General features: G+C 44.7%; 1 protein-coding gene across 1 annotated transcript in view; it reads right to left on the bottom strand.

Moving 5' to 3' along the window:
- GRIN2B (glutamate ionotropic receptor NMDA type subunit 2B) overlaps window positions 1-27,355 on the bottom strand; it is a 225,088-nt gene that overhangs the window by 155,733 nt on the left and 42,000 nt on the right. The window contains exon 2 of the mRNA XM_073327319.2: window positions 3,773-4,371. Coding sequence (XP_073183420.1) covers window positions 3,773-4,371 — 599 coding nt within the window. The remainder of the gene's footprint in view (window positions 1-3,772; window positions 4,372-27,355) is intronic.

Genomic DNA, 27,355 nt, shown 5'->3' with positions numbered 1-27,355 from the left:
TTTTAAATCCACTCATATATTACTCCTATATATTGCATTGTATATACTGTACAACTAATATACACTATGTACAACTTTGAGATGAAAGCAACTAGAAAATATACATTTTTATTTACTATCTGGTACCCATGAAAAATGAACCGGTTGGTAGACTTTAGGGACCCAGTTAAACAAAGCTATTAAGTATGTGCTTAAAGTTTTGTGCCCGGTAAGTCGGGTTGAAGGCAGTGAAACTTTAAAGGCCTGAACCAAAGCCCATTGAAGTAATGGGAAGACTTCCATTGACTTCAATGTACTTTGGATCAAGCCCCAAGTGTGTAAGAATTGGGGGGCATAAGAGGTCTCAAGCCTCCTTTTTTCACACGTTCACATCATTTTTGAGTTGAGGCAACAAAGGCACATGGTACCTTCAGATATTTATAGTCAAGATTTTAAAAAGTGACTTCAAGTTCTTAGGTGCCTAACTTAAGACACCGTAGAGGGGCCCAATTTGAAGGAAAGGCTGAGCATGCACCCTCCCTCTGAAAATCAGGCCTTTCTACAGTTTCTCAAAGAGGGCACCAAAATATTGAAGCATAAAACAGAGTCTGAAGATGATTGTGGGAGAAATGGAAGAATGGGACATCAAGATTAGCAGAGTATGTGTCAGCTATAAGAGAACACTAGACAAAAACAGCGACAGCTAAAATCACTAGTCACACTGAAGGCCAGAAGAAGAGGTCTGCATTTTCATCTGTGACTAGTGATTTTAGCTGCTGCCATTTTTGGGTGTCCAACTTGATACACATTAAAGATCATTGATTTTCCAAAGACTGGGGCTCAGCAATTTCTGAAAATCAGGCATCTTTAAGGTGAATCCAGTCGGGAACCCAAAATCACTAGAAAATGTAGACCAAGAAGCTTTACCTTAATGCTGTGGCTGATAACTTTGTATGCATTAGATTTAAAACTTTCCCTACTGCATCACTCAGAAGAAGAATAGAGAAGAAATACAGAAGAATGGGGAAGACTGAGCTAGGGAGGAGGAGGCTGCTAATGAGGTAGTTTTCAGGGGAGCAGAGAGGAAGAAGCCAGACTGGAAGAGATTAAGAAGAGGAAGTCTAGCCAATGTGAACTGGCAGCATGGTCAAGGAGTGTACAGACAAAGAGAAATTAGGAAATGGAATAATAGTTTAAAAAAATGGGGGGATAGAGAGAAGGCTTTTTCCTTAAGATCCCATTATTTGGCAATAGAAAAGTGCACTGGGCAAGGAGTGAAGGAAACAAATCTATGTTGACACAAAGGATGGCTGAAGGGGTGGTCAGCATATGATGGGAGATCTTTTCTCTCTTGATTTTTTTTTTTATGATTCAATGATGCTGTCCAGTAAGGAAACTTCCTTACTTATCCTTCTACCTAAACTAACTGGAAAAGACCCTCCACTCCTACTTACACATGAACAAGGGGCCTCCAGTCCTATTTGCATTTGATCCCATTATGATCCAAATGCAGGGGCTTAAGGGATGTCAGTAAGTGGTTCTTTACCAGTGTGAACTAGGAATTGTGGCACAACCCAAAGGCTTTGGGTAAGTGGCATGCAATTTGATCAACAATTACAATGAAGTACCTGCCATAGTCATTAAGGGCCAGATTTTTCAGAAGCACACACTACAGCTGAAGTCAATGGGATCTGCAAGTGTTCATCACCTCGGAAAAATCAAGCCCTGATTGAACACTACACTACAGACCTGCTCTATACAGACTTTGACATCTGGTACAAATTGTACCTGATGAATCAGAGCGTGCAGACCACCCAAGGACATCACTTGATTGACCTACCATATTTGCACTGTGTCATGATATTTATATCAAGGCAAATGACAAAAATGCATGTGCTGTGTGGAGTCCCCCTTTGGAGAGTGTAAGATGGATTTTCCCCCCACCCTTGTCCACCAGTAGTAATAGGATCAACCTACCCAAGGATGTCTATATGCACAGACTGAGTAGCAAGTCACTAGAGCATGACAACCCAACCCCACAGGACCCATTAAGCCAGATGAGGATTTTGTATCCCTTCCCAATTCAGGTCTCCTTCCCTGGATTGGTATAACATACTGATGCTCTGGGGGGCAGAGATGGGAAGAGGAAAAAAATCCAGTGCTTAGGGTACTAGCCTGGGGATTCAGGAAACTGAGATTCAACTCCCTGCTCCACCACAGACATCCTGAGTGACCTGGGGCAAGTCACATAGCCCCTCTCTGTGCCCTTCCCATTTGTAAATGGGGATAATAGATTCATAGATACAAAGGTCAGAAGGGACCATTATGATCATCTAGTCTGACCTCCTGCACAACGCAGGCCACAGAATTTCACCTACCCGCTCCTGCGAAAGACCTCTCACCTATGTCTGAGCTTTTGAAGTCCTCAAATCGTGGTTTACTTCAAGGAGCAGAGAATCCTCCAGCAAGTGACCCGTGCCCCATGCTACAGAGGAAGGCGAAAAACCTCCAGGGCCTCTTCCAATCTGCCCTGGAGGAAAATTCCTTCCCGACCCCAAATATGGCGATCAGCTAAACCCTGAGCATATGGGCAAGATTCACCAGCCAGATAATACAGAAAATTCTTTCCTGGGTAACTCAGATCCCACCCCATCTAACATCCCATCACAGGCCATTAGGCCTATTTACCATGAATATTTAAAGATCAATTAATTACCAAAATCATGTTATCCCATCATACCATCTCTTCCATAAACTTATCGAGTTTAATCTTAAAATACTTCCCTACCTCACAGGGGTATGGTTAGGATTAATACATTCAAGATTGTGAGGCGCTCAGAAACTACAGTAATGGGGGCCATATAAATACCTAATAAAAATATTCCTGTTACCCACAAACCAGACCACTGTGTGCATTGTTGGCAGTGGGGAGAGGGGGTGTCAAACCCAGGACCTTCTGGGTCTAAATACATGAGCCTCCAGAGTTTGGCCTAGAAGACCCAAGTCTGTTAGGCAAGGTTTTATCAGCCTTTATGCATGCCACGGCCATTATTAGAAGGGGACAGAGCAGCACCCTGCGTGGGTCTTTTATGCAAAGACACGCTGTTAAGAACCATAGGATCCATTCTTGTCACACACACATGGAATCGTTCCTCCTTGGAAATGTGCACACAGACTTTTGCACTATGCAGTCACTGTTCATCCCCCTCCTGGGTAGGGTGACCAGATGCTAAATCCAAAATATCGGGACCGCCACAGGGGGAGCGCCTTTTCAATTGTTACACTCACCTGGCACATTCGGCGCCAGGAAATAAATCTTCCCAACGAAGAGAGAAGTACGTGCCGACGACGACCCGCATGTGCCGGGTGAGTGTAACAATTGAAAAGGCGCTCCCCCCACCTGTCACCGCCGCCTAAGTGACAAAAAAGGCTGCTGCGCCCGAAACAAAATATCGGGACAAATGGCCTCCTGACCGTATTTCTGTCGGGATGCGGGACAAACTGCTCAATATTGGGACAGTCCCAATTTTATCGGGATGTCTGGTCACCCTACTCCTGGGTGCTCTGGCTCCTATTCTTTCATACCAGCACCACCGAGAACTGTTGAAGTGGCAGCATAAAAGGACATGGACCACCTCAGAACTGGCCTGACCATTAAAAGCCTTCCATTTGCTCAGCCTCCAATTAGTACAAGCTTGGGTTGCTCTCCCTACTGGTCCCCTAAATGCCACAAACTTCAGAAGGTTTTTCAGATGCTGCTTGTGACCCCCCACCTCCCATCCATTCGCCTTACCTGTTCAGCATGTTGGACTGGTAGATCCGTTTCTCCTGGGTGTTGTAACAGCTGCTCTTGGGCTCCGGGATGAAGCTGTGCTCAGACAACATGTCAGAAGCAGCTGTGGTGATTATGGCTATCCCATCCCTCACCCTGGCAGGAAGGCCATAGTCCCATTCATCATAAGACACAGAGATGAGGCCAGTGGGGAACTCAGATGGCACTGTGTCTGTATCCCCTGCCACCAGGCTGGGCACGATCCATGTGTAAGCATAGCCTGTCAGACCCACAGAGTTGGCCACCTCAAAGATGTAGGTGGCCTCTTCCTTGGTGCAGTAGAGGAGTATGACAGGGCTCTGGAGCTTCTTGAGCTGGTTCTGGATCTTTGAGTCTCCATCATCTAGGGACATGTCCAGCAAGAGGACCTCCTCCAGCTCCCAGCCTACAAAGCTGTTCTCGATGGTGCTGCGGATCTTGTTGACAAAGTCCTGGTAGCCAGGGAAGTAGGTAGTGACAATGGAGAATATGTACCAGTCATATTCTTCCATGATGTTGAGCATGACAGAGGCTTGCTGTTCTATTGATGGGCCAAACTGGAAGAACATGGATGACTCATCCTAGAACAGAATGAAAGAGAGAGAGAAAAAAAACAAGAAGGGGTCAAAGGAAATGAAAAAAACAAATTCATGGCCAACTCTAATGAGTGGGGGAAGAGGGGAGATAGGCTTCACCTCTTTTCTTTGTGTTTTGGGCAGATGTGACAGTTCTCAGGACACCAAGGACTGTGAGCCACCTTGTTATCTCCTGCCTCCAGCAAGAGGGAGGCTTTCTTGTGGAAGCTGGATGTCAGCTCTCTGGCATCACCTGCCTTTCAGCCACCCAAGCACCCTTTCCTCTGGGTTATGCCAGCCCTAACTTTGCCTTGCAGGGTAACAACAGATGCACTCAAATCCCCAGTCCTTGTACATTATTCCCCTGTGATATCCAGTCCCTAAAAATGGCTACCCAAAGAAATTTCAGGTCACCCCAATTTACCAGTTTTAACTTAAAGCACCACTCCTGTAACCACACAGCACTTGTGAGCGCTTACCATAAAATGAAAGTAATTTTATTTAAGAAAAAGTAAGTACTTAACTGGAAGAGAGAGAAAGTGATGGAAGCAAATGGTTACAACACCAAACAATTCAAAAAATGTGAACCTGGGTCGACACTTATCAACAGTTACCTTTCCCCACAAAGTTCAGTCTGTTGCAGAGCCAGAATCCAAATGTTCATGAAAACCCCCTGGCTTCTTAAGGGGTTTCCTCAGTGAATTAATACAGATGGCATTTCCCTGCATTCTGTTATCCTGAAACAATCTTTTGTATTTATTCATAGCCAGGGCAATCTCCTGCCTGCGATAATGTTCCATTTCACCTCCGAGTGGTTTTGGTCATTTGAAATGGTCTTTGATGATTTCTGGGATGTCGCAAGGGTATACAAGTGTCCCTTGCATTACCTTGCCAGCTGATTAAGGAGGGGTAATGTCCTCATGCTTGAATGGGTCATCACATTACACGTGGTGACTAATTTTTACTCTGAGTTCATAAAGTATACTTTCAATATAAATAAATTATTCCTTAAATACTACCTGTACATACATCTCACAATGATTATGAATATCAACAAGTTACAAGCTTTCTGTAGATACATTACATGTTACTCTTTATGGATAAATATCCTGTAAAGACATGTGTTTGGTGTAGTGAGTTTGTCAGGTTCAGGGTGAGAGATTTTGCTAAGAACAGGGTACCCTTTGCCAAAGAACCTCTGTGTTACAGTAAGGTTCAAGGATTATTAATTATTATTATTATTATCATCAACAGAGCTGAGCAAATACCAAGGGTGGGAAACATTTTATGGTGGTTCTTGTTTTCTTTTTGATGGTGGCTATTTGAAGCTGCTTAGGGGTCTGGAATATTAGAAGTAATCCTGGAAGAGAAGGATGAATGGATTCAGTGTAGATGAGGTCACAAGGACAGAATAAATGCTATTTCTATTGGTGGTGTTTTTCTTATCCCTCCACCCTGTATCAGATTGCCTTTCATGCAAAAGCCTGAGCATGATAAGAAAGAAAAATTAAAAGGAATCAATTTTAAAACCTCAAAAAGTGATCTTTAGAAAGAGCTTTTCTACAAATCCCTGTTAGCCCACGGCACAGTGAAAGTGTTTCCCATTCGGGTAGTTCACAATAGAATAATAGAATTAGAATCATAGAATATTAGGGTTGGAAGAGACCTCAGAAGGTCTCAGAAGAAGCAGACTTAGAATTTGTCAACAGTCCAGTGTAATTTTACATCCCTGCTTTTCCCCAATCCATGTTGGAAAGGAATGAAGGGAACATTTCCACATGATTTTCATTTATGGACTGATTTTATGCCCTTTAAAAATCAAGGTAAAACTCCCATTGACTTCAATGGCATAGGATTGAGCCCCTAAAAAAAATGGTAGAATTAAATTTTGGAGTTCAGCAGAGATTCATATGACAATAAGGTGGACCATCCACAGCCAGTTTTAGGAATGAAATACTGGCCTTGCCTCTTCCCAGCAAGCCTGAAGAATTGGAACAGAGGTCCTAAAGGAGACAAACAGGTGTTTTAGGTCAGAGGAAATCCATTGCACACAGTAAGCCGATAAGTGCCCTAAAACTTTACCTCAGGACATACACAAATTTAGAATAGAGTGAAGAGCAGATCTCCACCGAAACCATCCTCCTACTGTCGGCAGGCAAAGCTGCTTTTCAGCAGAGGTCCCAGCTAAATTGTCCATCCATCCTTTCCTTAAGGATGTTTTTGATTATCTGCTTCCACTGTCTCTCCTTTAGCAGAATATTTCATAGCTGAGCAACTCTGGAAAGAAAAAGCCTATCCCAGTAGTCAGCCATAACCCGCTGACTCACTGTCTAGCTAGATCTAATCTTGTGTTGTCCCTAAACCCTCTGTAAGCTATGGCAGTGGTTCTCAACTAGGGGTTTGCATACCCCTGGGGGTATGCAGAGGTCTTCCAGGGTATGGTACATCAACTCATCTAGATATTTGCCTAGTTTTACAACAAGCTACATAAAAAGCACTAGTGAAGCCAGTATAAATTAAAATTTTACACAGACAATGACTTGTTTATACCCTTCTATAAACTATACACTGAGCTGTAAGTACAATATTTATATTCCAATTGATTTATTTTATAATTATATGGTAAAAATGAGAAAGTCAGCAAATTTTCAGTAATAGTGTGGCTGTAAGCAAGTAGTTTTTAGGTGAAACTTGGGGGTATGCAAGACAAAAATCAGACTCCTGAAAGAGGTACAGTAGTCTGGAAATTAGTTGAGAGCCACTGAGCTATGGCATTTAAACAACGAGGTGAGTTGTCACCAAATTCTCTCTCCATTTTTAAAACTAGTGTTAACACCATTCCTAGAACACTGCATACAGCTCTGAGAATCTCAAAAAAGCAGAAAAATAATAGCAACTTGAAAGCAAGTCAGAGAACAACCAAAAATAATCAAAGTCCTTATTTGTGTCCCATGTATTCTGTGGCTGGAACTCGTCATAGAATTCACTCTTTGCCATAAAAATCTCATCCTTCTTTAAAAGATATATTTCTAGCCTTGATGGTTATGGGGGAAAAAACATGAAAATGTGACCCAAAAGTAAACTAATGCAGTGACATCTGAGTTTGAAGACAGCCTGAACAAATAGCTGAGACATTTCATTGTAATGGACTGTTAACTCTGAAACCTGAAGATGACAATGTATTGCATACTGAACACTGAAACTGGAGAGAGATCTTAAAATAAATTTAATATAAAACCAACACAGGGAACTCTTTTGATCATATTATTCATCTTCATATTAAATTCAATAAAATCCTCCTTTTCATAAATTTATCTAAAGCTTCTACAGAATTTCCATAATTTCTACCAAAGACTCACAGAACTGAGGGACTTAGCCATAGATAGGGCCCTTCCAAATTCACGGCCATCAAAAACGTGTCACGGACCATGAAATCTGATCTGCCTCATGAAATCTGGCTATTTAAGGGGAGACCAGATTTCACAGAGTTGTGTGGCCGGAAAGTGGCGGCTGCTGGCCGGGAGCCCAGTTTTGAATGCAGCATCGCCACCAGCTACAGCACAGAAGTGAGGGTGGCATGGTATAGGGGGTCATCAATATTTGGGGGGGCAGAGCTGGCCTTACAAGTGGCAAGTGGGTGACCACCCAGGGCCCCATGTCACCTCCCCCACTCACCCACACAGCCAGCCCAAAGCCCCTTTAACTCCCAAGCATTGGGTCTGGAGCCAGGGAGGGACAGGGCTGAGGGCGTCCCAACCAGGAGCTCCTATTGTGAGTGGGGCTCCAGCTGCTAGTCCCAGATGGGCTGGGGTGGGTCAGGACTTCTTCTTCCTCTGCATGGGCTGCTCCTGAGGCCAGGTCAGACCCATCTCTGGGAATCTCCCCCAGCTTCAGGAAGCTCCATGGCTGCTGGCTGGGAGTCCAGTTCTGAAGGCAGAGTTGCTGTCAGCAGCAACGCAGAAGTGAGGTGGCACAGTATGGTATTTCCATCCTTACTTCTGCACTGCTGTTGGCAATGGTGCTGCCTTCAGAGCTGGGAACTCGGCCGGCAGCTGCTCTGTGACTGCCAAGCTGTAAAGAAGGCAGCAGCACAGAAGTATGGGTGGCAATACCATGACCCCCCTACTCATAATGTTGTGACCCCTCCCCATGACCCCATTTTGGGTCGAGACCCCTACAGCTACAATACTGTGAAATTTAAGATTTAAATATCTGAAACCATGAATTTTATGATTTTTAAAATCCTATGACCATGAAATTGACCAAAACGGACTGTGAATTTGGTAGGGCCCTCGCCATAGAGTACACTGACCCTCACCCTCACTTGAGAAAATATTGAAAGAGCTAAAAAAATGTATCACTTGGCTAAATGACTCCTAAGAGATGGAAGATAATAAATCTGCTAGCATTCAAAGGGTGTGCATATCAAGGAGGAAAAGGACTTGTTCAGGTATGTCACCCCTCCCCCTCCCATGTGTCAACACAATCCTAAACAAGTCCTTGCCATCCTAACCTTAATGATTTGAAACATATTCAGATATTACAATTAGAGGATGTGGGTCAGACATCTTGAACTACAGGACTATACAGCCAAACGTCCCCCAGGTTGTTCTACCCCAATGTCTTAGATAGGAAATTTCCATTTCCACTGGGGTGAAGCTATGACATACACACCATCCAAAGCATTAGTGCATTATGTAAATATGAACAGACTAAAATAAGATTGGTTTTAAAAAGTCTCAATCTCAGTTTCAATCTCAATTAACAATGCCTCCACACACACACACACACACACACACACACACACACACACACACAGACACCCTCAAATCAAACAGCAGAGGCTAGTTGTCTGTGCAGGTAAAATAATTACCCTTGAGCAATTTCATGCATTTTTATTATTCAGCAGTAGGAGGAGGGGGCAACCTCTCCTCAAAACGAGAGGGCTACAATTGTTCAAGCCAGTCCAGCTTTCTGCCTGGCACAATGCTCCTTAGTGCTTAATCAACCCAGCATTTCAATTGGCCAAATGCTCGAGTGCTTCACCAGCTCAGCACTCAGAGAAGAGGGGGGATGGTGGAGGAAGGAGAGGACAATAACATATAGAGGGACATTTTCTCCTACGATAAATCTGATTTGAGTTGCTGCTAGAGGTGGATGGAAAAATTTCACTGAAAACGTATCTGACAAAAAACAAAAGGAATATTTTCAAAGTGTCACGATTTTTCTCCTTCTCCCCCTTTCCTGACCACCTGTAGCTGCTGATCAGGGAGAGAGAGGAGACTGTAAAAAAGCGAGAGGGTTATGGTTCCGGAAAAGGGAGGGGGCTAGTTATCACCCCTATAAGTAAGTTTCCGGGCAAGGTGACAGAAAAACAATGGTTCTGCTGTGAGGACACCACACTGCTCAGAAAGATTAAAAATACAAACTTGAAATTGCCATATTCCTTTCTAAAGTGCCCAAGAATAAAGCATTTTCCCATCTAGAGTTCAAAAGTTTCCACAGAGGAACACAGCCACCAAGATTCCCAGCAGTATTTGGCTTACACTGCCCCCACCTAAAATTTTAAATTAGAGCCACTGGTGACTAGAGATATGGCTAGAGAGCAAGCGTTGGTATTAGCACCAGGGGGCTAATTAAGGGATTGGGTTACAGATGAAGACGTCATCATTGCAATCTCTGACTTCAAGCCCGTCCTTGCAGTTGCTTCTCAGCCATCTCTCCCAGCTGTGGGCCAAATGTTACCCATTGCTAAATGCTGTATAAGAAACGAAAACGTGGCACAAAATCCCCTCAAACAAGGGGATCCCCATTGTAGCTCTACAGGGTCAGGGATCTGCAGTTTTGTAGAACTGAGCTGAGGGCGGAGCGGCTGAGTGGACACAGCAGGCTCTCCGACTGACAGATGGCTTCCCACAGAAAATCTGCTCTGAAGTCATTGCTGCTGGAACGAGCAGTAGTGTCATAATGTTAACCCCCTCAAATGGGATGTTGTATCACAAGTGCGTATGTTGCAAGCAGAGGTAATAGCCAATTGCATCCTAACTCCCTTAGGAGCCATGCTTTGGGGTTGAGGGAGGTCTGAAGTGTCTCGGTGGAGGGAGAGCCTTATACAGAGATGGCTCAAGATCCAAAGTGAGTTACCATGTATCCACTTCCCTCAAAGGCAGCGTCACTTATCCCCTTTGTGATCCCCTAAACACCTTTCCTCTCAGGGGAGAGCCAGGCAGAAATTGCATTAGGTTAAGCTGGGAGTTTTCCTCTTCCTCCTGGGAGGGATCCCTGGGAACGTAGCATGTCTCTCTTTTTGTGGAGAGGTGCTCCAGCAGCTCAGGCCTCAGCAGCTGGATCAATTGGAGCTGATCACTATAGTTTAACAAGCCATTTGCCTCAAACATGGTAGGAGAGGCCCTGGGGATTGGGGGGGAGGGGGGGGAAGGGATATTCACAAGCTCAATTCTCTCAGCTTCTCTGGATTCCCTAGGCAGGCGGAAGCGATGGCTCCCTCACAGACAACAGCATCTCAGTGCCGTAGCCTGGAGTTGACACTGCTTCAATTTCAGGCTCTGTGTGTGGTGGAGACTGGGGATCAACCCTAAAACAGACAGAAAAGCTTCAAGGGAGCCAGGAATTAATGCAGTTGCAGCAGATCAATTGTCTTCCCGGCCTACAGAACCCCATAGTAAGCAATATAGCGCCTGACTTAGTGAAGGGAGGAGATCAATTCTCTGTTTGGGGGTTTTCTTTATGTAACACTCACTCACTCACACAGCATGGCTGCCTGTCCCCCTCTAGTGGTGCGAACTCACTGATGTTTATGATTTTGCTACTGGCTTCAAGCTAAGAGATAGGACTTTTAGTTCAGGCAGTAGAGGCCCATACTTTTAGCTGTCATAGTCAACCCCTGTTGCAGGCATCCTGGCTGGGGGTGTCATTAATATAATTCACACAAGGAGCATGTAGATTACACGTATTCACTTTACAGGCAAGGAGGCATTAGTCAAACTTCTGGAAGACACTTAGGGCCAGAGTCATCCCTGCACTGGTGCAGGTGCCAGCCCAGGGAGAGTGGAAAGGTGGCTTGTGCCACTCCTATTCTAGGGCTGCTGGAGGCCAGCTTGACTCTCTACATTGGCTAGGGCAGCCCTCAGCCCTCTTTCAATGGCCCCACCATAGCCATGCCTCCTCCTGCATCAGGGGCTCTTACAGTGGTCATGTAGAGTTGGCTCTTTGCACAGCATACAGGCCCCTTTCCTCAGGAGGAGGCTTACACCTGCCCTACAGTCACTTTGCCGCAGCCTGAATAGCCATAGGGCAGTGATGAATCAGGCTCCCACTCTTAATCTCTCTCCCATTTCCAGTACCACCCATTTTCCTCACCTCGGCTGTTGGGCTTAATGTGTGGTTGTTGAGGGTATTGGTGGCCTGTAATATCCAGGAGGTCAGATTAGATTCGATTCTAACCTTAACTCTGTGACTCCTAGAGAATAAAGTAGGTATTGTAGTTTAAGTACAGTAGTGGGAGTTAGGAGCCTAGGCTCCTTTTATATCTGGCCCCACCACAAAACTCCTGTGTGACCTGGGGCAAGTCTCTCAGGGCTATATTTTTAGGCAAGCCTCAGCCCAAATTACCACAGATGCTGTGGGTGCACAAAAGCACCATCAAAAGAGAGGCCACCGCGCCTTTTCGGTCTTTAAAAAGGAGACCTCACCATGTACCTATTCATCACAGTCATGGTACGATGTTTATTGTTCCTGATGGAAAATTGCCATAGAAATTCAAAGTCTTATCATTAATTTTTCTATATTTCTCAGGCCTGTTTGCTACAGCAGAGCTGTTTGTTTAAGTGTTCATTTACTCCTGCTTATCCCTACCACAAACTTATCAAGGCCTCAGGCTATCCTGGAGACAAAGGCTTCCGCTTGTTTTTCCTCTCTGCATTTATTATATTTAGTTTTGAAATATACAATAATTCCTGTACATAGAACTATATGCTGTATCACAGAATTGTGAACCCTTTACTTGGGACATCCTGTTGGTTGCTATGTGGTATGACAGACAAGAGTATTGTGACTCCTTACAGGGAATAAGATGTGGGACAGAGGCTTTCTTACTCAATCTCTGTCTCACACAACAAGGTGGGTGAGGTAATAGCTTTTATTGGACCAACTTCTGTTGGTGAGAGAGACAAGCTTTCGAGCTTACTCAGAGCTCTTCTTCAGACATGCACAAAGGAATGTTGGGATGCCTGGACTTGTGGCATTTCCTAATGACACTTTTCCCCGTTGATCTTAGCAGCGATTCCAACTTCTTCCCAACGCATTTGATGACAGAACACTTCCCAGTAGAAAGCCTCAAACTGTAGGGTTTGGAATCTTTAGTGAATGAGATGTTCTGAGTGGCTGAATGTTCTTATTATTGTCATAGCAAAGCTAGAGTCCAGAATGCTCAGTAATCAGGAGGTTCTGATAGGTTGTATACTGTCATGTATTGAGCAGTACCACATCAGCGTGGGGCAGGGTGATGAATTTGCTGCTGCTCTTCTGGTCCCTGGAGGTGATAGGGTAGCCAGGAAGGGATGGTCTGTGACATTTGGGAGGATGGAAAGTCAGCAATGGTGGCAGCTGTACTTGCTGGCTGTTCAGAGTGACTGAGCTGGGGAACCAGAGTTGCCTTTGTGCACAGTTGTCTCTCTCTCAGTTTAAGAGCAATAGGACTCACATGCATCATGTTGATTTGAATACGCACATGGTATAAAACAGATTACACCAGACCTGACTCCATGACATCAATTTCTCTGCAACAACAGAAACTGACCTGCTGCAAGACCCCAAAAATCAACCACTGCCCAGCTGATTGGGATCACTATAAGCACTTGTACACCAAGGAGTCCCTCTGGAGCTCGACCAAAGCAGGTTCATATTGAAGCCAATGCAGGAGACTGAAAATTGTAAGTAATTTTCAATTCCTGTTTTAAGGGGTTTGCAAGGAATCACTCCAGACATACTGCAACAGAGGAGACACAAGACACCCTATAATCCCCAATACCTGTCTTGGGGTAGGATAATGATATTTTCTCCCTTGCAGGTATGTCTTGCTCCATAGAACACATAGTATTAAACCTTAGGGAAATGAATAATCCTTTGATTAGTCACAGAGTTTAAGAGTAGAAGGGACCACCAGATCATCTAGTCTGACCTCCGGTATATCACAGGCCACCAGTATTATCCAGCATGTACATGCTGAACCCAGCAATTGAAATTAGACCAAAGTATTACAGCCCTCAGGAGTCTATGATACGATATGCCACAGGCAGAGAATAGGAGGGACCCAGGTGCACCAGTGCCCAAGACCCTGGCAATGGCAGGGAAATGATTAAGTGAGAGCTACCCAGATGATCCTGGCAAGTGGTCTGCACCCACACACCATAGAGGAAGGCAAAACCCCACAAGGTTCCTGCCAATCTGAGCTGAGGAAAAATTCCTTCCCAACCCAAATATGGTTATCAGTTAAACCCTGAGCATGTGAACAAGAACCAGCCAGCCATGTACCTAATAGACAGAATGCTCAGTGCCACCTGAGATCACTGATATACCCCATCCAGTGTCCCATCTCCAGCTGTGGGCATCTCTCATGCTTCAGAGGAAGGAGAACAGAAAAAAAATAGAATACATAGCTAGAGCTATAATTCATCAGAAGTGGCTACTGTCCAGTCTATAAAGTTTGGACCAAATCACAAGGGTTGTTATGCTACAGGTGTAAATATATACGTGACTACCTGGATTAGACCTCTGGTCCATTTAGTCAGGTATCCTGTCTACACCATATCATACTACCAGTCCAGAATCCTACCTCCTTGTCACAGGGCATGGCTCCTCTCTTGCCTTCTTCCTGCAAACATTGCACTGACTCCCATGATTGTGCCATCACCATGTCCTTTTATTATGTGTTTCCTCCACCCCTCCAATACAACAATCCTTGTGCAACAGTCTATTTGCAATGTTAAGGTAGCTTTTGGCCCTCTCACCACTTCCTGAGGGGAACAGAGGTCTCTCTGCTCTGAGCCTCTGTGTAGCTAGGGTTAGCTAGGCCTAGGGGGGTTTCTCCCCCACTTCCTTCCTGTACCTCTTCTTATCTGCCCTGGGCTGATAGGATAATTGGCTTAGACAGCCATCCTGATTGACTAATTAGCCTCATCCGATTTCTCAAAGGGAATTAATTAATATCAGAATGATCAGAGTGCAGGTTCACCTGTTTGCACCTTGCACTCTGTCATACTCCTACCATACCAGATCAGACCAGTAGTCCATTCTGTCAAGTATCCTGACACGACCAGTCTCCAATGGTTTAAAGAAAGGCAAAAATGCCCCATAATCTACTCAGCAAGTTATATTATGCTGTTTGTGTGGGGGATTTTTTTTCTGGCCCTCAGAGGTGACCAGCTTGTACCCTGAAACATGAAATCTGACTACATACTGATTGGTATGTCAGCTGGCAAAGCAACCTCTTATCGTTAGTGGTTATAACATTATCCAGCACTTAAAAATCCAGTCCCAGTACTTGGCAGGAGGGCATAGAGGAAATTCCACAAATCAACTACATCCTGTGTGAAGTTGTATTTCTTTTTATCATTTCTAAATTAACTGCTCTTTCATTTCATCAAGAGTGCCCTTGCTCTCTTCTGAGCAGTGGGGAGGAAACCTCAAAAAAAGTACAGTGATTCCATTTAGATAAGCATTCAGTGTTCATCAACTTCTCCAAATCCATCTGAACCTCTTTGGAGTGGGAAATCTTCTCTCACAAAATTTCCACTGCTGCCCAGATGTGAACAGGTTCCCAGAAATTCATAAGAGCAGCCCATCCATTCGTTATTTTGGTATTTCTAGTTTTGGGCTACTACAGGGAAGCAGTAGGGCAGTACAGGGTAAAGAAAGGGGGAACAAAGAGAAGTTAAAAAGGCTCTGGGCACACATGGGGTTTTACGAGAGTGTTCAGGCCAGCACTGCATCCACACTTGAGGAAGGATGATCTTCTGGTATTGGCACTGGATTTGGACTAAGGAGATGTGGGGTCAAGTGTCAGCTCTGCTACTGACTCCCTGGGGGACCCTGAGTAGAGGCTTCTCTACATGAACACTTAGCTTGCAGCAAGCTGAGAAGTACACCGATCCCCCACGAGCAGGCTGCACATGAAGGCCGTGTCTACATTTGGAGCTAGAGGTGCCATTCCCAGGTGTCATAGACACTCTCACACTAGCCGTCTTTGGGCTAGCATGCTAAAAATAGTAGCATGGGCTGGGGCAAGTGGCAGCGTGGACTTCCCATTCCCAGGAGAAATCAGCCCTGAGCCCAGGGTGGTTAGCCCATGCTACCATTCACCGTTGCCCATGCTACTGCGGCTAGACTGGTTTGATGAAAGCTAGTGCAAGCACATGTATATGAGCAGGGAACTCACACCTCAAGCTAGTAGCATAAACATAGCCTCAAGCTACATCTACACCTGGAGCTAGGGGTGTTTCCCAGTTCACACAAGCTTTCATTGAATTCATCTTCTAAAACCAGCAGCGTAGGTAGTGCCAGCAGAAGCGTGGCTGAGCTGTGCCAAAGACAAACCCGCCTCAAACGGGTAGGTACGTACACAGCACAGCTCAGCCATGTCTCTGCTGCCCCCCGGGTGCAACCACAGCTACGCTGCTATTTACACTCTCACTACCTCTCATCAAGCTAGCACAAGCAGATGGACGTGAGCTGGGAATCACCCCCCTAGCCTGTAGCACAGATGCAGCCTAAATGTCTGTGTGGACCCTACTGTTGCGCATTAAAAGTTCTCTCGCGTACTTTAATCTACTCCCATTTCAAAGCAAGGTGGATCAAAGTGCATTAGGGAACTTTTAGTGAGCAGCAGCAGGGCCCACACGACAGCTGGTGTGTGGTAGGCTAGTGGGGATAGATTGACACCCCATCTTGCTGCAAAGTGTTTGTTTAGACAAGCCTAAGTCACTTAATCTGCCTGTGCCTCTGTTCCCCATCCATCAAACATTCTTTTCACCCTCTGTCATGTCGATTTTCACTGTAAGCTTTTGGGGCAGGGGCAGTCTCTTACCATGTGTCTGTCCCATGCCTAGCACAATGGGGCCTGAATCTTGCTTGCGGCCTCTAGGTGCTACTTTAATACAAACGATGACAAGCTTCAGCCTTGTTGAGGCTGGCCTAGGAACAAGATCACTGTGTTCGCTGACACAGCATGAGGGTGTTTTCTAGAGGTGGGATAAAACCAGCACATCAGATCCAATCACCCACTTCTGCCTGACACTTCCTGTCCATCTAGATGGCATGGGGTTCCCGGCCATCGCTGTAGGATCCGTGCACATCTCTGAGAGGACTGGATTTAAGGCTCCAAATACAAAATGGTCCCTGCAGTTTTGGTTCCAGTTCCGAACATGTGGTTTCCTTAGCAACCACTCACAAGTAATGTGTCTGTGGCCACCAGCTCATTAGAGTCAGTATTGGCAGCAGCAGGCAACAGTTCTGCATCGCTCCTTGCAGTTCCTACCACCATCCAATGCCCATTCTGGACCAAAGATGACAGTGGCTTTGATTTTCCACCCTCACCACAACAGGTGAAAGGGGATGGAGTGGCTAGCTGGCATCTCCTCTAGCCAGTGGAGCCTTAAGGGGGACCTGTCCTGCAGAAAAAGAGGAGAGGAACTGACTGAGAGGCCACCTGTCAGAGCCACTTGTGTAGAGGGGCTAGGACGACTGCAGATGGGACTCGCAGGGCCTTAGGGTGGCTGCTTGTGAGTGGATTGGGTAGGGGGAAGGCAGGCATTTTGAATAGTGGAAGTCCCAGGGGCTATCAGGCAATCTCGGGAGGCTCTTTCTCAGATTCCCAGGGTATGAAGGGCCCCTAAGCTCTGGGGAGAAATGCCAATAATGCTCCCAGCCCAGCTCTTAGAAGATTACAGCAGAAGGAGCGGCTGGGGCACCCCTTCAGTGTGAATGGGAGTCAGTCATCAGGCTTCCTCACACTCCCATAAGACAGAGGGAAGTGGACGGAGTGTGAGGGTTATGGGGACCATGGGCATTGTGTGAAGAAGGCAAGATACTGAATCCAAAAACAGAATCAAAAAGCACAAGCCAAGATTCTCCATTGTCCTTTGGCAAACCCAATCCCCCAGGGGCACCTGCACCAAATGACCCTGTCCCTGCGGCTTTCGGGCTGTCGCTTTTTTGCATTTGTTTAGCAGGATGAAATAGTTATGCGGCACTGTTTGTTTCTTCATGTCAGTGCCATGACATCGCATCCTCACAGAAAGAAAAGGAGGCCTTGTGGCACCTTAGAGACTAACCAATTTATTTGAGCATGAGCTTTCGTGAGCTACAGCTCACTTCATCGGATGCATACCGTGTGAGGCAGCGCCACATACAGTGAAACCTCTACCTGAGACTAGCCTAAACAGCCAGCTCTGAATCCACTACCTCTAAAAATATGGGGCCAGATCCTCAGTTGTTCCTTCCCTACATTTAGGACAGTAGGAAGCTTTAAGCTACCTTTGCAGTCCCTTTTTCGAGCGGCAGCCAGGAGCTTACCCAGGCCCCACTGTAAGTCAGAGATGCCTCAGAAACATGCCAACTGTGGGAAGCAGAGAACAGCCATAGTGCAGTTTACTCTGGCCACACCTCCTTCCTGCCCTGAACATCCCCACCTCCCGCCTATTCCAACACAGGCTTTACAGCAGGGGCTAGGAACAGGGCTGGCACAGAGCCATTACATCAGCTCTGTGCCAGCCAGGGAGGCCACCAACACATGAGGTATTCTCCTAGGCCTTTCCTACACCATTTATGCTGCCAGGAGGAGCCTTAGTATAAATGAGAGTCCATCCTGTGGAGTACAATTCTGCTCCACCTTTTTAGAACACACCTCTATCCAGTGACTGACTCATCAGTCCTTTGAGTGGTCACTTGAGAGTTCACTGTACTGAAACATTATGAGAAGGACCAGAACTGCATTTCTGTGCATGTGTGGGCATGAGCGCTGGATTCAACCCCTGCTTTAAAGCAGATATATTTTTGCTGGCTGTAGCAAGAATTATTGGTCGGACTTGGTAAGGGTGTTCCATCATGCAGCTTCAATCATCATGCTTCAAGAAATCCATTTCCTCACCAGAGCAGCCACTGGTAATTATCTCTAACGTTCCAAGATGGTTGAACTCATAGAAACTCCACCCTCCCTCCCGTCTAGCTCTCCTTTTGAGTAAATCCGCAAGCTCTGGCTCTGTCCAAAAGCTGCTATCACACCTGCATTGCACAGCTAATTGATCTGCAAAGTTTTAAATGATTATTGATTCTCTTCCTCCCCACTGAGGAGAGTGTGAGGCCAATAAAGGACATGGAGTTATTTACAAGGATATTAGAGAAGACAAGAAGCTTCCTTACTCTCCCTTCTCTGCTTCCACCTATTAAATGTCTCACATACTCAATGGAAGGCTTCCTGCAGCCTCGAAGACAGAAAATACTCGCAGATGCACAAACTCTCCTACATGTACATACACACATCTAGGCACTTAAGAGGAGCTATGCCAAGTTACGACTGCTGAGGCTCTGGTCCAATTATTTTAATCTTAACAAGCTCTCTCTAATTCCTTCTCCATGCCCTGGTGATTGTTAGCCTTTCCACACCCCCTCATTGTACTAGAGAGGCATTAGTGGCAGATCTGCTATTCTCCCTTACGGCAAAAGAGGTTGTTGAACCGTAAGGAGATGAAAGGTGTTCTGTGTAGGTCAAGGATGGCGTGTGCTATGGGCTTCTGCTGTGGGAGGATCTTAAATGGGCTCTCAGAAGCTTGTGTTCCCCCTGGCCTCCTACTATCTTCTCAAGGGTCCCAACCTCCAAAAATACATGAGCCATCCTATGAATTGGAGCTACAGTGATTTACATCATCAAGAATCTGGCCCATTAGACTCATATTGAAAATGTACACACATTGACAAATACCATGCAATTTATTGGAAAAAAAAATTTTAATCCAATTAACTGTTCCCCCTGGGTGCTATCTGTTGCGGTTTTCCACTTCTTTTGGCTTGGATAATGAAAGCACACTAGTCTTTTGCTAGTCAGTTTTGCTTTCTACCCCAGCCCACTGCAGTTAGTTGTGTTCACCTATTTAGATATGTTAAAGAAGGTGCTTATCATGTGCTTTAAGTGCCCATCACATGACTTAATACAACCTAAATGCAGCAGTATAGTTTATCTTAAGTCATCTCCCACTAAACAAACTGAAATAATTCCATACCCCAACCTCATTTTCAAATGCCTGGTGAAAAATATGAGCTTTGTCAGGTTTCTCATGCTGCATGGAAAGCCAACTTTTTCATTTTAATTCAAATATTTCTACCTACATTAGGTACTGTCATTTAAAAAAAAAAAAAAACCCTAAGTTGAGCTGAAACTGCAGCATTCTTTGCAAGATCACACAAGCACACGAGCCAACAAGATTTATGTTCAAGCTGGACATGGCAGAGAAAGGGACTGGTGGAGCAGCAGGTGGATTTGCCTTTGTCTGCCCGTTGAAGGAGTAATAATAATAATAATAAAAGGACCTGCAAGAATAAAAGCCAGGGAGAGACATGTAAGGCGTTGAAACAGTTCTTTGACAGACTCAAACAGAAGCCAGTGCGTCTTGTTTTTCTCCATCTCCCGTTGTCTGTCCTCTTCCTTAACCACGCACTCTGGCACAATGAGGAAGTAGGGCGTAGATGGAAGCAGCAGCGGGAGATACAGCAAGTAAGGGAGAAAGGAGCTATTCAGTCAGGATGCCTGCCCAGTTAGAGCGCTCGACAAAGGAAGAGCAAATAAGGATATGAAAGGGGAAGGGAAACAAAAAGCTGTGTCCAGCATTTCACCTGCTCCAAGGGAGGAGATGTTGGCTTTGATATGTTTTCTCTTCCCTTTCATTACATCTCATTCTCCATTCGTTAGCGGCCTCTAGCCTCGTGCATCTCTTTGTGTGTGCTTAAACAATTGTATATGCAGCCTGGATCAAGGGATACAAATCTTCTCACCTCTAGGTCGCCAGTTTCAATCCAATTCAAGCTGGCAGTGGCTGAAATTTATTAACATCTGACAACTATTCAGGGGCCTATATGGGATGAAGGGATTAATTCAGTCCATCTGCCTAGAAACTTAGCACTCACATAGCCACATACACCCCCACCCCCTTGGAACTAACTGGGCCTCTGGTTAGCACCTCAGAGAAGAGCCAAAGGTTAAATAGGCTTTATCGCTGTACAATCCTGTAAAAGGGGTTGTTCATCCTACAAACGAGAGGGGGCTGGGGAGAATACAGATGTATCTTACATAAACAAGACCTTTTCCCCTTTAGGGCAGTGGTTTTCAACCTGTAATCTGCAGGCCATTGAGGATCCACAGACTATATCTAAGATTTCCAAAGGGGCCTGCACCTCCATTCGACATTTTTTAGGGGTCCGTAAATGAAAAAAAGGTGGAAAACCACTGCTTTAGGGAAAGAAACTATTCATTAAGGCTCCCTCTCTGGGAAAAAAATGTAGCTTGTGTATTATCATCTAGCGCAGGGGCCAAATAATCACAGTCATTTTCTTTAGCCACGGCAGAAAAGAAACAATCTTTGTGGATGGGGAAATAACTATAGAAGGTTCCCTTCTTAGCAGGGTTTGGTTAAGCCATTCAAATTGTCCCTTGCAGCTGGGAGAGTGATGAGAGAATAGTAGTCCTGCCCGATTGGATTCAGAGCACATGTTCCTTGCTACACAAGGTGGGAGGAAGCCCTTTTCTACCTTTCTGCTCAATAGTCCCTCAATCTCCTTACAGATGTCTCTTAAGCCCAAGCTGAAGGCCCATCCTTTCAATCCTGGTAGCTAATGCAGCTCCAATGGCCAGGAAGGATCTCTTCTCCAGGGGAAGGGATTTAATCCCTTCATTATCCAGGTTAATGTGGGAGTATAGACATCCCTGTCACATACCTCCCCATTGGGGTATGGTTTGGGGGCACACTCAGCAGAAGCCATGTTCCCTTCTTCTTGGAAGCAGGCATCAACCCTGAGTGATCCTTCCCTGCTCACTGCTGAAGCTGAAAGGAATAGGGTTTCAGAACTAGGTACTACTGTATCACTCTGGCACCAGTATCCTTCAAAATATGTAGTCTTTGATCGGATGCACGCTCCGTGAACAGAGCATTAAAAGTTATCCAGGGAGTAGTAATGTTGTGTCTCTACAGGTCATTTAATGGCAAAAGACTCTTAACATTACCACAAAGTTTCCAAGGAAAGGAGTTTGAGCCTCATTCTCCTCCTACTTTCATCAGTTTTGCACCATTGTAACTATTGATTTCAAAACAGTCTGATTAACCCATATGTAACAAAGCAGCATCACAGCCTTTATGTCTTTCTGTGAGTAGAGTACTGAATTGTCCTCTCTATTCACCAAGGGGAAACATGGCCCCTAAACCCATCACTCAGTCTGTGTGCCCCATGGCTCAAGCTTCAAGTTCAAGATCCCTAGTATACTCCTGGTCCTCTGGCCACCTTCCTGGGAGAGGGAAAGTTACGAAGAGTCCTTAAAAGCCCATTAAATTAATCCTGACCTCAGCCCAAAAATCACAACATAGGAGAAACCTCAGCTACCCCAATCTATAAAATTCTTCAACAGTCAGGATACAACTTGAATTCCCCATAGGCCCATTCTGTATGCTCAGGCTCATGGGGCTAGGCCATGGGTAACATTTTCAAGAATGCCTAAGTGAGAGAGTCTAAATTCCATTTTCAAAAGTGACTTGGGAGTCTTCCATTGGGACTAGGACTCCTAAATCACTTGGGCACATGTGAAAAATTTCACCCATGGTCTAGTTCCGCAAAGTGATGTTAAACCAGAGAGTTTGTCTACTCCTGGATTCCAGCAGGGCTTGGGCCACAATCCCTTCTCAGTACAGGGATGGTTACATTTATCAGGGGCGCAAGCAACAGTTTGGTTGTCTACCCTACAGGATCGTGTATTGCCGTATTACATATACAGCAAGCAACACTGATTATGTCTCCAATAACTGCATTAGATGCAGATGCAGAGATAACTCTTTAGGAGGAGTTGACGTTACTCCATATTTCCTAGCATTTATGTTTCAGCAGGGATTACTGATAAAGCCCCCTCCTCCCACAGCCTTGGCCTCAACCCTTTTCTGGGGTCCACTAGACAAGGCAGTTTACTTCCTTATCTAGAGTCAATGATCTGTCTTTAACTTTTGCCGAGGAAGTCCTCTGCCCCCTAGACATTTGATAGCAGCAGTTTAACAGTGCACAGCAACCCTAAACAACATTTTACAATATAAATGGAAGATGGAATAGCGTATCCAATTGAAGCTGCAGGATGAATTTAGGCAGGCTAGACATAATTACCCATGTTGGAAACTGGGCAGAACACCAGGTCTAGCCCCCATTCTCTCATGAGCAGAACTAAGCAAATAACTGATTTTTTGGTTCAGTAGCAGTTCCACAAAAATTAAAAAAAAAAAAAAAAAAATACAAAATTCAGTTCAGGTCAAACCGAGTTTTTCAGTGAATTGAAAAGGTCTATTTTCAGGTCTGTTCCAGAGCAGAGATTCAAACCTGCCTCTCCCATCTCCACGCTCTAACTGCTGGGCTAAAAGTTATAGGGAAGGTCAGGAGGAGAAGCAGCACCACCACAACCTGCTCCTGCTCTGGCTGTTTTATAAATAGTTGAAAATTTGTGTTTCAAATTCATGACTAGTTGCAGTTGACCAAAACTGCATTTTTCAATCAAATAAACTATTTGTGCAAAAATTTTCACACAGCCCTACTTGTGAGCACCGTCAGGGACTCTTTAGTGACCACAAGTGATCAGGACCTCAGTTCTACATCACACTGACAAAATGCACCCCCAAGTTTAACACTATGCTGGGGCCTTAGTACCATACTAACTCTGAAAGAAGAGTATCCTCTACTGAATTGCCAACAGGCTTTACTCCAGCATCTGGGTTTTCCTTGGCATTCTACCCTCCACCTATGAACAGGCCTGACCTTAGCTTTGCAAACTCTCTCCTACACAGATCTAAGCAATACAGAGGGTACAAATTAGATAGGATTTCTTCACTCAGCCAAGTCTGTTTAAGACTGCCCAGATTAAAACAAAGGGATTCTGGAAGAGACCTATCCAACTCCCCAGCAGCTGACCCTACACACACTTCTAAAGGCACTAAAATTCTAGCTGCTAATTTCATCAGGTGACCCCTCTGCCTCTCGCCATCTAGAATGAAAAAGATCAACACACCTCCCAATCCTGTTTTAACCAGTCTAGTCAACCAACCCATCCTGCTCTTATTTGGACACCTTTCTGGATTAGGCCCAATCCAACATACTTCATTTCCTATGACACCCTCTCTGACTAACCCTCCCACCCTGGTCACAATTAGACCTTCCCTGGCTAGCCAATCCCATTTAAGACATCACTGGCCCTCTTTGTACTCCACCTCATCCCCTGGGATCATTCTCTGCTCCAGGGAACATCTAGACCTCTTTCTGTCCTGCACTGTTTGGACCCCTTTCCTTTCCTCTAATCCCCATTTGGATCCCTGTCCTCACACAATGTCCTGAAACTTCTCTCTATCCACTGGGCTTTGTTCAGTAATTTACCCAGGGTGGAGCATAGAAAGGAGGATGGCAGAATGTGTGTTAATGTGCCTCCTGATTAAGGACCCGGCTTTGTTACTATGACAACAGTGATGCAGCAACCGCAGCAGCCCTTTCCAGTGCAGCTGTGAAGGCCTCTCTATGCATCCTTAAATCCTTTAACCGCTATCAGCCATTGTCAAGATGCACCGGCAGTGACCCATTATGTGTGCATCCCTCGACTAATTCCGCTCATGTGCTTTCCAAAGCCCAGGAGATTAGGACACACAGATTTTCCATTTGTGAAGTGGCATCCGGCAATATAAAATAAATATATACTGAATAATAATAGTAACACCACTAATAATGCCAAAAATGTAAATCTCTTATAACCGCATTACAAAGAAATACATTTTCTTTCCTGGAAGTTGTAATAATTGAGTAAGCAGTTGAGATCAGCACTGGGGATAATTTAATTTTTTTTTTTTTTTTTTTTTTTTTTAAACACAGGTTAGGAAGAGTGCAAGCAGCTGCTCAATACACAGTCAACCAGCTAATGCTTCCCTTTACCCAAGCCCATGCCAAACAGGGGCTGCAACCAGAGACAATTCCCTACACTACATGTTGTTCTCATGTACTCCTCCTCCCACCGGCTGTACTTATGTCCTTTCTAGATATAGGGATTTAGTGTTAAATTCTTCCACTCTGTGCTCAGCACTAGTTAGGTAGCACATAAAAGGAAAATAAAGGAGCCCAGTCTGGATTTCACCCCCAGCCTGTGTGGATTTCTCTGTGTCCATCAAAGAAACAGTGGGAAGGAAATTAGGCATGATTTTGCAAATATTTATGCATATGCTTAACTCTAAGCACATGAATAATCCTGCTGAAATGAGACTACTCACCCATTTAGAGTTAAGAATGTAAATGTTTGCAGTTACATCTTTTTTAACAAGACAGTTAACCCATTTTGGAGGCACCCCAAAAAAAAATCAGTGGCCATTTTTGAAATTTTGAGCCCAACTGCCCTATACTGCTTAATATAGGTTTTTCATCTCATTTCTGATACCCATATGGGGTTTGGGAGGAAGGTTAGAAAAGGATTATTAAAGGAAATGGGGCCAGTCAGATTTCCTCTGTCAAACAAATGCTATACTGGTTTCATAATGTGAGCATTCTGATAGTTTGGGAGTCATGAATATGGCTGGTAAATTCAGAACAAGCAAAAAGAAATTATTCTTCAAACAGCATGTAGTCAACCTGTGGAATGTACCACTATAGGAGACCACCTAGTCAAATAGTAGTGCAGGGTAAATACAGCATAAACAATTTGGTCCTGATTCTCCACTGCATTACTCCATGCATCTTATACAAGCCAGATACACATATGTAAAACTGGGGTAAAATGGTGAATCAAGCTCTTTGAGAATATTCATTCACATTTTTCCATGAATTCACTTTGACCATTTTTTCATCCTTTCTAAGTTCTCTGTCCACAAAGTTTTGTGCATTTGAGTTTTACCAGCAAGTTCATTCATGGAAATGCACAAGGTACATGTAGAAATTCATTTTATTATTTGTACATGGAAGTATTCAAGCCAGAAGTACTTGTGTGCTCATCCAATAAGGGAATAGACACCATACCATGTGTCTTAACTGACCAACCATAACCAAGCAATTCAGATTGAATTCCAGATCTTGACAATTAAAAAAAAAAAGAGATATTCATTAAATACATTCAAACAAATTATGATCTCCACAATAGATATTCCATATACAGAGAGGCTACATTCGTTTAACAAATTTGTTGTAAATTATTCCCTCAGCTCTAATCAACTACTGTGGCTGGATTTTTAAAAAGGTTGGATAATTTACAATCAGTAACAATATTTGTAGTTCTGGATGCTAAGATAATAATACTTAGCTCTTACATAGCACTGCTCAAAGAACTTTACAAAGGAAGGTAATCATCTTATCTCCATTTTAGAGACAGGAAAGCTAAGGCATAGAAGGTGAAACAATTCACCCAAGGTCACATAGCAAGCCAGTGGGAGAAAGGGGATTAGAGGCCAGGTCCCCTAATTCACAGTCTACTGCTTGGTGCCATGGACCATGCTGCCTGCTGGCCATAGGCAGGCAGGAAGAGCTTCCCAGCTTTATACAATTGGCCAGACAGATTATGTGTGGTTTCACATTCCTCTGAAGCAACAGGTGGTAGTAACTGCTGAAAGCAGCATACCATACTTGATGGACCATTGATCTGTTCCTAAAGGGCAAATCCTAAATTCCTTTGGGGAAATGCACTGTTTACAGCCTCTTCCATAGTTTCACTTAACTGTATGGTTCAACTCATTGTATCCCAGTCTAAGGGGAGAATGAATTGCTTGAGGGTTGGAAATGGGATACCGACCCTGTGAAATGAGTTGCTGGATCTCAGTCCACTTCCTTACCAACATGTGTCCATATCACAAAAAACATCACGGTTGACTCTACTTAGCCATGCTGTTGACAGTGTCATCTGAGGCAAAGAACTGAAAGGGTCTGAATACTACTCTGATCTCAGAGGTGTCCCTTCCTGGGGCAGGGTTCAGAGACATTGTCCTGTGGAGAGATGGAGCAAGGGGGCGGGTTATGGGGATTTTTCACTGCCTCTGTCCATGCTGTACCTGTTTTGAGGATTAATAGGGGATTTCAGTCTCTGAGGTCTGTCAATCTGGCACCTTTCACCAGTCCCAAATCCATTTATGTTTAGACGAAGCAGCACACAAGGCAATTTCCTACTGATTACAGATCAGAGGGCACCAGAAGACAGCTGTGAATATGTACCTCTCCAGGTCCTCATGTAGACCCCAGATTTGGGTCTTGCCCATCACTTCCTCCTCCAGGGGCTGCTGTAGCCTCCACATACGAGATTAACAAGGGGGTCATATTTACACTTCCAAGAGGAGCTGCTGTATGATTATGGGTCTATTTAAAATCCTCCAGGCAGCTGCAGTACATAACAAATCAGCAGGAGGGAGAGAGGGAAGGGAAGGAGGAGAAAAGGAGGAGAGAGTCAGGAACTTCATGGGATTGTCACTGAAAAATTGACTGCCAAAAGATGGCAGGGGTGCAGTCAAGTTAAAGATGCCTCCTGCAGAGACAGACACACACACAGTGAGAGAGAGCGTGAGAGAGATCCACACACTGGAGGAACACACTGAAGAGGGGGATTTAAGAGCTTGAAAAGGAAAACTGCCAGACCCAAAACCTCTCTGCCTATGGGGACAACATCAAACCCTCAAACCCACTCATTCCAGAGGGCTCAGTCACATGCCATTGCACACCTGTCCTAACT

Source organism: Lepidochelys kempii, chromosome 1 (genome assembly GCF_965140285.1).
Source record: "Lepidochelys kempii isolate rLepKem1 chromosome 1, rLepKem1.hap1, whole genome shotgun sequence".
Taxonomy (NCBI): domain Eukaryota; kingdom Metazoa; phylum Chordata; order Testudines; family Cheloniidae; genus Lepidochelys; species Lepidochelys kempii.
The sequence above is the reverse complement of the archived record's forward strand: the minus strand, read 5'-3'. Positions and strand labels throughout refer to the sequence as shown.